Here is a 14,051-nt window from a genome sequence, read left to right as displayed (position 1 = left end):
CTCAGCGAATCACAAAAGTTCTAAGCAATGGAAGCTGCAAACTACACAAGAAGGAGCATCAGCTTTTTCAGAGCTGAAATCAGGAAGCTAGGCACTGTTTGAAACCAGTAAAAATGAAAAGCTACAGATCAAACCTTGCAGGTCAGAGAATTTACTGAGGAGATTTTTGTTTATATGCTGATTTTACTTCTCATGAATAATGCCCATGCTTCCTTGTTCACTCCAGTTCAATTTGCCTGAGATGACACTCAAAAACTGTCAGACTGAGTTTAAAACTGCAAAAGCGTTATTTGCCCATACTGTGTTGTGTTTGAGGTGCTGAGCTTTAAACTACCATAAAATCTGTATAAACAAGCCAATTCTTTTTATACATGTTCTTAGTCAGCACAAAGATTAGTGAGAGACAAAAACCAAGTGTGCTTTATTTAGATTTCTCAATCTCTCTTTTGCAAGAGAAGTGAGAGAATACATGGAAAAAAATGAAGTTTTGTTTAGTGATCATTTTTAAAAACAGAGTAGAATTTAAATTCAACTTGTTCTTTAACCTTATTTTTTTAAATCTATTTTACCAAATAAACATCTCCAGCTCAACTAAACTCTGCAACTCAACTGTAACAACAATACAGGAGTAGCTTTGGTAAATAGACTGGGTAAAAAAAGCACAAATCTGTTCTTTGTATTTACTCAGAAATTCATCTGCTATTCTGAGGACAAAAATAAACCTTCCTTTTCAAAAACAGCCTTCAAGAGCCAACATCGTGAGTGAGGGAAGCACAAGCCTGTAAAAGACTTCAGCTTGTCAGCAGATGAAATCTACGTGCAAAATCTTCAGCCAGAAATGAGGTTCTCAAAGCTGCTGTGACTAGCCCTGCAGTGAACCTCAGAGTCAGGCATACGCGAATGCTTCCAAAAGTAACAAGAGCCAGATGATAAGTGAACAAAGAAATTTATACAGGACATCATCATTAGGGTTGTATTTCTTAGAGAACATCACACCACTCCACCCCTTGATAAGGAAGGGTTCAGCTACCCCTCTGCTCACCAGTGCCAGCTTCCAGGAAGAAAACAAGAGTTGAGGGGGGAGCAGCAAGGGGTAGGTGGCAAAGCTTCTAGCTAGCTTTGCTGTAGAGAAACCTTCAAGACACAAGGCAAAGCATGACTCAACCACGATCACATGCAGCAGGATCTGCCCAGTTTACTAAGTCAGACGAACCAGTTCATTCATAATCGTGAGTAATTATTCAGATGCCAAAACTATTCACATTAAAAATGTTGTCTTCAGAAACATTTCGGGGAAAGAGGAGGAAGTCCCTCCTAAGGAAGATCTATAGCCATGTTTCCAAACAAAAGTGGGAAACAAGGGAGTTACGGAAGAAATTGGCTAGGCCATTAACACCACCGGATGAAACTGCAGGCAAAGAGAAGGGGAAGAGCACTTGATCATATTTAGGGGTTTAATTTATACAAAAATGAACACTGTTGCCAGCACTGGCTAACTGTAATTAGAACTACGCGTTAGTCATTAACCCAACACACTGAACCCCACCTTCACAATGCCACATCCTTCTTTCTTCAATGGCATTTAAGCACTTAATTCCCTAGAGCTTTACAAATTTCTCAAACAGTGACATCAAGTACAGAAAGCAACTGTACCATAAAGCTGGATGCCTAAGAAACTATGCTGTTCTCCAGTCCAGTGACAAACGTACGCAGCTGGTGAGATGGTGAAATTCTGTTTCCTAGCGGACAAATTAATGGATCTGATGAGCTTATTCTTCAGGAAGAAAAAAGGCAGCTTCCAGACTTTCACCAATTTCACAGTGATGGACAGATGGATGACATAAGGTAGTATTGCCTAGTACCGGCTAGTAAATTACTTGGCTGTATCAGTAGCCACACACAGTGAAAGTGCCACAAGAGTGAAAGTTGAAACATTGGAGATGGGAGTAGATGGGTGGAGAACAAGTATGATAATTACTTCAGCATGAGGACTTCATCAGGTTGGAAGATGAGTCACCACTATCACAGTATTATAGAGGAGTAAGAATTCCGGGCATTTGTCACTTCTAAGGAAATAAGTTACAGGAATTATTTATTCTTACAAATAGTTACTAGAAGATTTGGGATTTAATACTGAGCAAACCTGCAGACTAAAATCACCATCAAAATTTAAATAGTGGCTTTTGCCTATGACTGCATGTCTAGGGCAATTTTCTCCTTCTGAAATGACAGCATGAAGGTCTAAACTACAAGCAAAGTGAAAATATCAGAGGTCTTCAAAGACAATATTTTCTTTATTTCACTCTTTACTGGCTTAAGATTCCCAGTGTAAGCTTGTTCCCAGGTGCAAACAGCTGCTACACATTCATTTGTCCAACAGACACTTGGTTAGATAAATAAACTCCTAATTTTGGTGAAAATTAATATTTTAAGGTCATCCTGAGTGAATTCATAATACAGGTATTAAAACTGACTTCCATTTAACCATATACTGACAAGCTGTTACCTACCCTGGAATTGCACAGGAAGCCTTTAAGCCCACGCACGTTTCCGTGGTTGCCTAACTGACACGCGGCCAAGCTGTAATTGCACGGCTTACCTCCGTGGCAAGGAAAGGGTGGCAAAGGAAACGCTAACTGCTCTACCTGCTAAACAGGAGCTTTAGCCTAGGCTAACACCAAACCAGTAACTTCCAGTGAGCACAAAGCCAGGAAAACACAAAGTGAAAAGAGATTCGACTTACAGTTAAGCGTTGAATAAGTGGAACAGAGAGTAGCCCCATGACGCCATTTTCCACAATTACTCCGAGCCAATTAAAAGTCCCCCAGTACCAAAGGTAGCTCTGGCCTCCATGCCAATAGCTCACAAACGCAAAAGTGAGTGCTGTAGAGAAGAGCCTTCCAAGCATGCTAGCCTGAGATCCTCCCATTGGGACGTAAATGTACCTGCAGGTGAAATGACAGACACACAGTGTTATTAGGGCTTTCATAAAAATCTCAGAAAAGCATCCACTGCAAAATAAACTGGTTATGGAGTAGCATAAAAAACAGATTTGAGTAATTACCTGACATTCTCTATTTATAGAACTTACCCTAGTTTCTGCAACCACGGCTGCAGACCGTTTCACAAAATATTTGCATATACCACTCGGCAAAAAGACTGTTTTGTGGTCAAGGGAACTCTGCATTAGGCAAATGTAGAGGATAAACTATATTCTCAACACACTCTTTTTTTTTTTTTTTTTTTTAAATGGCAGTAGCTGTAAGTCAGCTCATACACACAAAAAATATAAGTAATCTACCTCGTATGAATTTTGATTAAAAGACTCTTAACGATAAAATTTAAAACATTATATAAAGGCACATTACACAGGCATAACCCCCAAACATATTTTCCATTTGTCAGAAATGTAGACACATGCCTAGAGGTTTTATTTTTAAAAGCTTACAGTTTCTTTCTTTTTAGAATTTACACTAAAAATTTACTAACTAAAAATATTTCCGATGCAGTTCTTGTACTGTGCTCGCAGGATCATGTCTGTTTAATGACCATGTTCCAAAAATTAAAAATAAACCTGCAGTGAAGCACGCTGCGTGCAATTATTTTCTGTATTTAAATTGAATCCAGGAGCCAGAACTCCAGTCTTTAATTGATTACAAGCATCCAGAAAGCAGCATTCGTTCAACAAAAGCCCCAGAAGCATCGGGACTGTGAAAGCTGGCACTGTTTTCCGGTCGAAGGACTGGGTCGCTTCACTTCCCTCCTGCCCAGAGAGCTGCGTCCACAGCCGGCAGCATCACGAGGAGGCACGGCCGCTGTCCAGGCTTTACGTGAAAGAGTTGCATGGTGCTGCGGAGTCCCTGCAGGCCCGCGTCGTGCAGTGCAGCTACCGCTCTGCTCTCGAGTACCGCCGCAGGACACGCGGCACGCTGCGATGCTCCTTAGCTGTCGCTCCTTCGTTTCTGCAGCATCACACACTATGCCGATCTACGACTCGACTCCTACTCGGTAAGATAATTACAGGGTTTCCCCCCCCCCCCCCACCACGCCAAAGAGAAAAAAATCCTGGTAATCAGCTTCAAGGTTCAGAGATAAATATTACCTCAAAAATTTAAAAGGAAAACTGATATAGCCTTTTATTCCTCATCTTAAGAAGTAACAAACCACAGCATTAGGGGTAAATTAAGCGATGAGAGCAATTAAAGGGTAAACGGAAAAGTGATTCAAAAGAAACTTGAAATGCTCCAAATTCTCTCTAGACATAGCATCAATATAGTTTTTTCTTCCACTCACTACAGGGAAAAATCAGGTTACATTTATAGTGATTTTCAGTTTAAATGTATTTTTATAGAGTACACGAAAATACAAATTAATGTCAATAGTTGTCTATACATGTTGTAATTTTCTTCTCTTTCCCCTTCCTATTTTTTTCTCAGGCCTAGTCTTTTCTCTTCTCACACACGCACACACACATATATATATATAAAAACTATATCTAACAGTTTTACAATAATATACGCTTGGAATTACAGTAGCCACAGCTGTTTTCTGTCATTAGTCCATGTGGGCAGTGGTCATCAGGTCCAGCAGCGAGAGGTGTATCAGAGCGATCTGTAAGCAGACAGATCCCCCCCAGGGCCTTTCTTACGCTCGGACAGGGAGGGTGAGCAGAGCCCAGCCACACACACGCTGTCCTGACAAAGTCCTGCTACTCAAAGGACGGGAAGGGAAACGGAGGACAAAAGCAGCTCAGCACCTCTCGGGACATGCTTCCACAACTCCTTCCCTCTTCCTTAAACACAGAAAACACTACGTGAAAAGGAATATAGGAAGGACTGCTAATATGGCTGTTGTTAAGGACTGATTTTTTATTTCTCCGGGAGGCAGGCTGCAATTGCACAGCTAGCCTTGCGGCCTAGCTGTAGATGGGCTGACAGCCGGTGTTGGCAGCCTGGCCGCGAGATCGCTCAGCGCAGCGGCCGCCTGCCCCTGCGGCTCTGCTCCGCCGTGGCCGGGCCACAACCCGGCTGCACAGAGACTTGCTCCGGGGAGCCCCTGCGGTTGGACCTTACTGACACTGCCGTTCTCAGCAAAACTCATCCCTTGCCGTACCATTGCCGAAACACGGCATCTAAAAGTAACCCAGACACCCTCCATGAGAGGGCATAGCTCTGTGACAGAAACCTTATTGAAGGCCCTGAGGAAATCTCTTTACTCAGCTCATAAGGTTAAATCCACTGCTCGCAACGTAGCTGTCACTGCAGAAGTAGCTCTGGTTTTCCATACAAAATGTCCCTCTCCTCCCACTGAAAGAGGGAAGCTGTTGCATAGACACCAGCCAAGTGTGTCAGCACAAGCAGCTTCTCTTGTCGCTGGGACCGGCAGCAACAGGCTCAGGAACGCCACGTCACTCCTTTGCTACTGCAGCTCAGTTTAGCTTGGTCTGAACGGCTTTCAGCTTACTGTGCAGAGAAAAAATAGGCTATTTTCTGATTTTTAGTGTTTAACAGCAGCAGTTAGTTAACTGGGCAGCACTTATTCATATTTGGTAAATGTTTAAGGTCAGTGAAATTTTAGCTCCTAGTGAGGCCCACGGTAATCATGCCATTGAAAGTTTGCTTGCACCATCCTTGTAAAGACTTGCCTGAAGAGGCATAGAAGCCAAATCCTGTCACAAAATATTTATTAATGTTTTGACCTTTCTATACAGTACTGCGGAGAGTCTGCCTCCTAGCCAGGTGGAAAAATGCAAAGCAGAAGGCAAAGTCTCCCTCGCTCCTTCTAGCTACGAGAAGGAAACAGGAAAAAGGCTGCCTGACATCTCTTGTGTTCTGGTCAGCACGCCACTAACTGCCTTTAGATGGCTCATGCCTTTGCTTGTCAGAGCATCCCCTAACAATTTTAAACAGGGTATAAGAGTCTGGTGACTGTTCATTTCTTTCAAGCAGTCCGAAGAGATGCTCCGCCTGTCCACATGTTATCTACACAGAAGAAATTTGTTCAAAATCTATAGTTACATTACAGAATCAGCCTTGGTTTGACCACATCAGGCGAAAAGAAAAAAAAAAGCCACCTTATATACGTACATCATATCCACAATCTATGCTTGTTTTTACATTCTCACATAGACAGGCCTGTTGGCAAGCAAGTAGGCAATTCAGACAAAATGCAGTCGGGGCAAGATCCTGGCTCCATGCCAGCCACTTTGTGCACTCTGATATAACCAAAATCATCTTGAAAAGAACCACAACAAGAGCACTTTTCATTATAAAATGTGTTTTGCTTATATGGTAATTTAGCATCTAATTTCTCAATAATTTCCACGTTTCGGGAAAAAAAAAGTATTCATTTCATTTCAGAAAGCTATATTTATGCTAAAGACAAGTGTGAAGGGGAATAAATCAGTGAGTAGTATTATTAAGCCATAAGACAGAACAAACATTATTATTATCAGTAGGTAACGCATGCATTTTAACTCACAATTATGTTCTAAACAAGCAGAGAAGAATAAATCGTTTACAAGACACTTTCTTCTACCATAGTTTCAACCTAAGGTGCTTCCTGGAGTAAAATGAAATGCTGTGCCCCTTTGGCTCAGGAATAAGACATTATGCATACTAATAGTTGAATGAAAGAAACAGAAACCAGAAAAAGAAGACACAAAGCTGCCGCTATTCCCAGTTCTCCTGATGGCTCAGGTACGAATTCTGGACACATGAGCAAGCTAGAATCAGGTCCGTTTGCCCTATGTTTCCATTCTGTGACTGATACATCATTTCCCTATGTTAGCACTTCATAACTTTTTCAGATACAAGAAACTTGCCCAAAGGTCAAATTCAATTGAGGATGGCTTGATACACAGGGATGCCACTGGTATGTGGTATCTCCTTTTCCAGGATGTCTATCCCTTCTTATGGGAGGGTGCACAGTCTTTGCACCACTTGTAGCATCCAGAATCTCCAGTAACTGGAAACGGCTGAGACTGGAGCACAAGGTAATGGAATTGGGAAGAGAAAGAGTAAGAAAGAGGTTCTTACAGTACCTTAGGTAAATAGCTCTGTCTTCCAGTTCACTAATCAATAAAATCTGAGAGAATGAAATTGAAGCTATTTAATCTATTAGAGAGAGAGAGAGAGAGAGAGAGAGAGAGAGAGAGAGAGAGAGAGAGAGAAATACAGTAGTTGCTCTGTTTTCTGCATTTTCCCCCCTTATTTCTCTAGGGTCCTTATGTTAATTAAGGGGCAATGGCTACAACATTTTGATGTCTTGATACATACACATGCTTCTCAACTTTTTAATCAATACTACCTTCTAACCAAAATCTATCCTCTGGTCCTTCTATACTGTGATTAAAAACCAAAAGGTTAATGGTGATGACTATTTAGAAGGCATCAGTAGCTCACATGCAGGAGGCTGACTGAGTATCCTCCAGCTTCATGTCATCCCATGGCATACACTGTTATACACAAGTACGCATTCTTGCACTCGCACACATACAGAGAGATTACTGTAAAGTATGCTAATTTGCTGCACCACATACAGAATGGAATTATGTAAATATCTCATCTTAAGCTCCCATGCAGTGGTTAAGACTATTTCCATCTCTAATCATAGAAAATCCCTGGAGAAGCTAAAAGACAACAGTTTGGGGGCTATCAGCACATAAAACTAATCATGGATCTCCATGGCAGACCAACACAACTCAAAGGAACACCCTCCTAGCAGAATTTCTTAACAGCTCATAAGCAAATTATACATTTACCATAGATGTGCAAGGAAGACAGACTCATCTGAAAAATGCGGTGCCAATGTGCAGCAACTTTATCTAAATTCCAGAAAAAAACAAAACCCACACAGGTTCCTGGTGGTCAACGAGCCAAAGAGGGATAAATGAAGAAAAGCACTAACAAAGTATTTTGCAAAGAGAAGAGGATACTAAAGCAAGCGGATCTGAGGATCATTGGTCATGTCCCTTCAGGTTATTTTAGAGGGACAAGTAACAGTGGCCTCCCCTTAAGAACCATGAAAACTACAGACATAAAGCTTATACCTGTGGAAGTTGTTTAGTACTAAAAAATTGAGGCTAGGTGATTATTTAGAAGTAAAACATCAATTTAGGGAATCAAAAGTCAATCTCCGTCAAACCTTTAAAGGTCACATTTATCAGCCCTGCAGGGCTTTTCTTACTGGACCGCTTTCTGAGCCTGTTGCCCAGACCCCTGGCTGAGACTGCAGTGGGGGACGGGTGTCAGTTGTGTACCCTCGACCTGCAGGTGGATGGGGCAGCCCTGGGGCTGACTGAGGCACTTCTCTGGAAGCCTCGTGGCACTACCATGTTAAGTGATATCCAACAAGCAGGAAGACCCAAGGTGCTTCTAAGAACTAGACATTCCCTGCTGAAAGAATAGATAAGATTTATAGGGAAGCTCAGGCTGTCAACCGGGAAATCATGACTGCCAGAAGCCGCAGTTTCTGAATGATCCCAGGCACTCCTAGGCTAGGCTTATGCTAATAACAACAGGGAAAGGCACTTCATATTACCAGAAGTAAAAGCTGTGCATATTAGAAGGCAAGTGAAAAAAAGAAAGAAAAAGAACTCAACCTAGATTAAATATCTCAAAGCATTCAGGGCACATTTAAGGTACATAAAAGCAAATAAATATTGAAAAAAAATTGTAGTAAATATAATTTGAGAAAACCATACACTTCACTAACAGCATGAAACATACATGCTTAGGCTTCCTCTCCCACAGTAGAGCCACTATCAGTCTTATGTTCACATCTATCTAGATTTCAAACGAAAACATACATGATATTTATTCAACATTATGTTATTTTCATAAACCAAACATAATTGTGTGCGTCTTCTGAATAACCAGGTACCTTCCTTTTAGCCCCACTTAGAGTAGCTTAAATCAGCTTATCTACAGCCAGCAAGCTACTCCATTTATAAAAAATATATTTATTTTACCTTACTAAGTGAACATTAGAGTATTGGATAAAATATGTAAATGGTACCATTCAAATCCCTAAAGTAATGCAGACATAAACATAACGGCTGAGGTATTTAAGAGAGACATATACTTAGAGAGAAAAACTTTTAAATCCAATAAGCATTTTGTTAGTTGTCTTGAAGTGGTAATCTACAAAACAATCGTAAGAGATCTGACAATCACTTCCTTAGAAAATACATTACTTTTTTAATGACATCGACATTATAAAGTTTTTTTCCTGATAACTTTAAAAAAAAAAAAAACAAACACATACTAAGAAGATCATTTGCAACCAAGTAAGAATCACTCTGAATGGCTTTTATTCCTCTACACCCCAATATACTACTCTTACTCAGACAGCCATGTAATTTTAAAAATAATTAAATCCTGAAGTAAGTGCAAGTAAAGCACCTTTTTAAGTGCTGTCTAGTCCAGGGGCTTTCTTGAACATGTGCTTAAACTTCTTCCTGAACTAAGGCAATACCTATAACGCTACCTATAATTTGTCTTCCTCTCTCTCCTTAAGGATGGGTCTTGGAATGCCTTCTCCAAAACAAAGTGAAATGTAAATTAAAAAAAAAAAAGTGAATTTGTTTGAAATTGCAAAATTCTTGTAATTAAAGTTCATTTACAAGCCTTTTATGTTTTCTTTCTGGGAACATTTGATGCTGAAAATACCAATGCCCTTTGAATTTCGAAGCATTCAAGGGTTTAATCATATTGTTTCAGTAGGACAGTTACACAGCCAATACAGTAAAAGTTAAAAAGCAATAATAAAATCTTCCATCTTACACTATAACAACAGAAAGAACTTAAGGCTCTGTATAGTGTCAGTGTCCATTTGTAAGCACATATATGAAGTTTTGTCCAGGCAGCTTTATACCTGGAGAATCTAACCCTTTAACTCAGAAAAATGTTCCTCATGAAAAGTTAAGAACTCAATGGTCAAATTTAGCCTGAACACTTTTAAGGAAAACTTCACAAACTGAATTACTGCTCATTTTGCTTCTGAATTTAACCCAAGGATTGTTACCACAAGAGAGATTTGGATGAAATCCAAATCATTTCATCCAAACAGGGTTAGAACCGGAAAGGAATTTCCTCCAGAATCAGGACAGGCTTTTTTTTTTTTTTTTTTTTTAAAAAAAAAACAACTTGTGTTTTCTTTTTCTGGCCTTAAACCATTGATTTTAAGCCATGTCTCTTTAGCATTATCAAAATATTTCAGGTCCAGTTCTGCAAACTCTTACTTCCATATGAACTATTATGATTCCTATTTTGTCAAAAATTCAAGCTGCCACTGACTTTAATGGAACTATGCAGAGTGCGTAAGTAAAACCCATGTGTAAGTCTTTGCAAAACAAGGTCCTGCATGAATAGATCTGTTGTAAATCACAGAAATGCCTCCTGTAAACAAGACTTTGAAGGCTGCCCACAAATTTGCACCTCAAATCAAAAAATAACCATAGATATTCAAAATATCAATTGGCAAAATTTCTGCTAGGAGAGGTGAGCCTTGTTCTTCCTGTGAAAACCAATTTTTAACATGGTCTGATGTTTTTGCTGCATTGCTGGCAAAGCTTTTTAAGCTCCGCAAGATTCTCTCACCTCACCAACTTAATGCGATCTTTAGATAGCCTTTGACAAAGGCAGAACCTTTAAAATATTTAAGCTAATGTTGGCTCCAGGCAAGTCTTACTAAACATTTTTGTGGTAATTTAACAAGAAGTTAAATTCATTTGGGTTACAAAGCATTAATGAGAATATTCATATGCAAGAACATTCTACTATGACCTGAATTTTGGCTCATTTTCCAGTTGTTAGAGTGTTTCCCAGTGAAAACTGAGTGTGTGGTTTCCTACTAAAAACCTGAAAAGTATCTCAAGTATTTTTCTTCCCTTGCATTAAACACCAAAAATGATCCGAGTCAGGTTCGTATGTGAAAGTGCAGATAACTAGAATAGCGAACAACTCATTTTGAATTCATTCTTCCAAGAAAGCTCATGTTTTCAATGAGATTCATTTATTTCAAATCAAATGTTAATCTAAATCATAATACTTCCTTTTAATAGAAAGAATTTCATTACCAATAGATTGCTATGCTTAGTTTTCTCTCAAGGAAAGAAAGAAACCCTGTCTACCATCTGTTCGCAGTCAAATGCAAAACTATCTTTGATCACAATGGAAATAGAATAGGTTCCATATGACCAAACAGCTGAAAGACCATTTAAATCACGGAAGTCCAAACCAGGGTCCCAACCTTTTCGGTGATGGAAGGAGCATATATGTTATTGCTAAAACAACCCATAAAGCTCAGCTACTGTGCGGGAGGTCAGAGGGGTGACGTGTGTCACCACGGTCTCTGACCAGAGCTGGGAAGTACCCATCTCCTGCCTTTTTTCATGCAGAATTTATAGAGCTCCCTGAAGATGCTCTGAATTTAAATCGCCTCAGGGGCCCAACTCATTCCTGATGCTCTCAATATACTGACCATGTACTGATAATATCTAAGCTCAGCATGAAACACAGCAATCAGGCTATACTCTTTTGAAAATCTGGCTGGAGGAGGGCTCTATTGTCACTCTTTGCTTATAAAACGGTAGAGGTCAGGCTCTTTGCCAAGGAGACCAACATACTTTGCCTCCCAGAAGAGCCAGCTGTTTGTTACCAGCCTGCCACTAGACAGCAAAGACAGTGAGATTCAAAGAGTGAGTATGCAAGAAGGAACAAGTCTGTAGCTAGGGCATTTTCTTGAGAGAGGCAGAGATCTCAGTTCTGGTCTCTGCACCAGGAATTGCTCATTGTACTCCAAAGAATCATTAGAAAAAAAATGCACAAGTAACACTAGGAACACAAGACCTTCTTCTCCTCATTTTGTTTACCTTTGCTGACTCTTACACTAGATGGCCTAGCTCAAAATTCAGAGCTCTGCAGATCTGCATCAGAGTTTGCATAGGCATAGCTTTCCTACATTAACAGAGTTTTCGTAGAAAATCACTTCCCTTGCTATATCCCCTCTCATAAGTGTATATTCAAAACAGCACATTTTTACAGCAATGGCTATAGTGATAGAGACCCTTTCTGAGGTATTTTTCTTCCTATGCATGTGTTTGCACATATCCAACTATTTCTGGTTCAGTTAGTGAAAAGCTGCTAAGAGCGTGTCACTTGCTGCTTTGAGCACGCTAACAACAAAGTGCTACATTTTTCCCTCTTAGCTAGCCGCTTGAAATCCCATAGGTATAAACACAAGCTATTTAGCCATCCTGCTAATCTTAGTATGCCAGGTACAGTGGACAAAATGCAGATCCACACGCATGTACATACCTAACACAGTATACCAACTGTTCACTAATTTGATGGAAGTTAGGAATCACCAGGGAAACCTTGTCTGACACCACAGCCACTCAGTAGAAATAAGCAATCTTCAGCATTGAAGCAAAAAATTGACATATTTAATGTCTACAGAACAGGCATTATAAAATATAAAGAGAAAGGAGACACTTAAAATACACTCATCACTGTGCATTTAACAACTACCTTTTCCAGCATGCCTCTGCCAAAGAAGTGCACGAGCTGTAGTCAGTACAGTAGGACCTATATTTTATTAAAATATTTTTGTTTAGGGACAAGGGAATAAAGTTTAACAGCACCCTGCAATTTGCTAGGTAACAGAAAAGACGGTTTAACCTTCATAGATTCTTTTGCAGGGAGCCTGATGATTCTTTTGCATTTATATATCACTCTGTACACATGCATGCCAAAGGGCTTTGTTATTTTTCATAGATCACACAATAGTTCCCCTAAACCATACAATGCCTTTGCCTCACTGGGTTATATAGTTCTATAAACAAGAAAATGGAGGCTTCAGAAAAAACTTTTACCTTGAACACCAGGAACATAACATGTCACAAGACCAGAATAAAGTTTGAGATCTGAAGCCAGGGAATACTCAGTAGGTGTTACTACACTAAGATTTCAAATCAACATCAACAAAATGTACTTAAAATGCATCTCTGAAAGAAAGTTAAGGAAAGTACTTGATGAAAGACAGAAGTATAGAAGAGACACTGCTCATATACTGCAGGAAACATGCTGAATATCAACGTATTTATTTAAATGTTAAGTAGTATTACTTATTTCTCCAAGTACTATATGTACAACCTTTAACGAGTTAAGGTTCTGAAATTGTTCTAAGTTGAATAATTCACCCATGTCTCCCGAGTTCACCTTTCTTAGAATATACTGTCTACAGCACTGGGGAAAGATTAGTTATAAAATACTGCCAAGGCATTGTGAGATGTCTTGACAAAGCTGGGATGACTTAAATTAAGATTCTCTCTCACACTAAAGAACTTTTATACACTCTACAGCGTAGGTCCGAGACATTTCAAACAGCAGCGGATTCAATCCCCTCTAATGTACAGTACAATCCCTATTTACCAGCACAATCCATATTGCTAAAATGTTATTTAAATGAGCACGGATATCATATTTAATCAAGCAAAGTAAAGCAAAATATTTACTTCTCTTCAAGTGGCACCCTTATATAATGATGATCTCTTTTTTTCATATTTAAAAAGAAATCATAACCACGCTCTCTCATACCAGTCTGGAACATTGGTTCAACACAGATACGAAATTATGTGGGAAATGTCAATGTCTGTGAAGTCAGCACTTGGGTAGAAGAACAGATCCAACAGATTCATCCTGAGAGATGAGACAAATCAATTAAGAAATTTTAAATACACAGCAACAAGTTATCCAATGCACGGGTAATATTTGAGTCACAGTTTTGTAGCTATAGCCAGAAATTTAAATGTATGTGTAAATAAAACCGTAAGAAGGAGGGGAAAGAAACAGAAACAAAAAGATAAATGCTTAAGAAAAGAGGAACAGTAAAAGTCTGTTGGGGGAAAAGCCTCACAAAAACCACAAAAAAAGCCCCACAAACAAACACCACAAAACATAAGTAGAAAATGTTTTATAATTCCTCTTACTCTCCTACTAACATCTGTCTAGTTGTCTAATGGTGGTCTGTTTGCTAGAAAGGGAGAA

General features: G+C 39.5%; 1 protein-coding gene across 5 annotated transcripts in view; it reads right to left on the bottom strand.

The window, feature by feature from the left end:
• HHAT (hedgehog acyltransferase) overlaps positions 1 to 14,051 on the bottom strand; it is a 198,279-nt gene that overhangs the window by 86,926 nt on the left and 97,302 nt on the right. For all 5 annotated transcript variants that reach the window (XM_068939741.1, XM_068939740.1, XM_068939742.1 and 2 more), the window contains one exon: positions 2,744 to 2,945. In XM_068939741.1, coding sequence (XP_068795842.1) covers positions 2,744 to 2,945 — 202 coding nt within the window. The remainder of the gene's footprint in view (positions 1 to 2,743; positions 2,946 to 14,051) is intronic.

Source organism: Struthio camelus, chromosome 3, assembly GCF_040807025.1.
Source record: "Struthio camelus isolate bStrCam1 chromosome 3, bStrCam1.hap1, whole genome shotgun sequence".
NCBI classification, from domain to species: Eukaryota; Metazoa; Chordata; class Aves; order Struthioniformes; family Struthionidae; genus Struthio; species Struthio camelus.
Note: the sequence above shows the minus strand (reverse complement) of the source record. Positions and strands in the feature narration are given on the sequence as shown.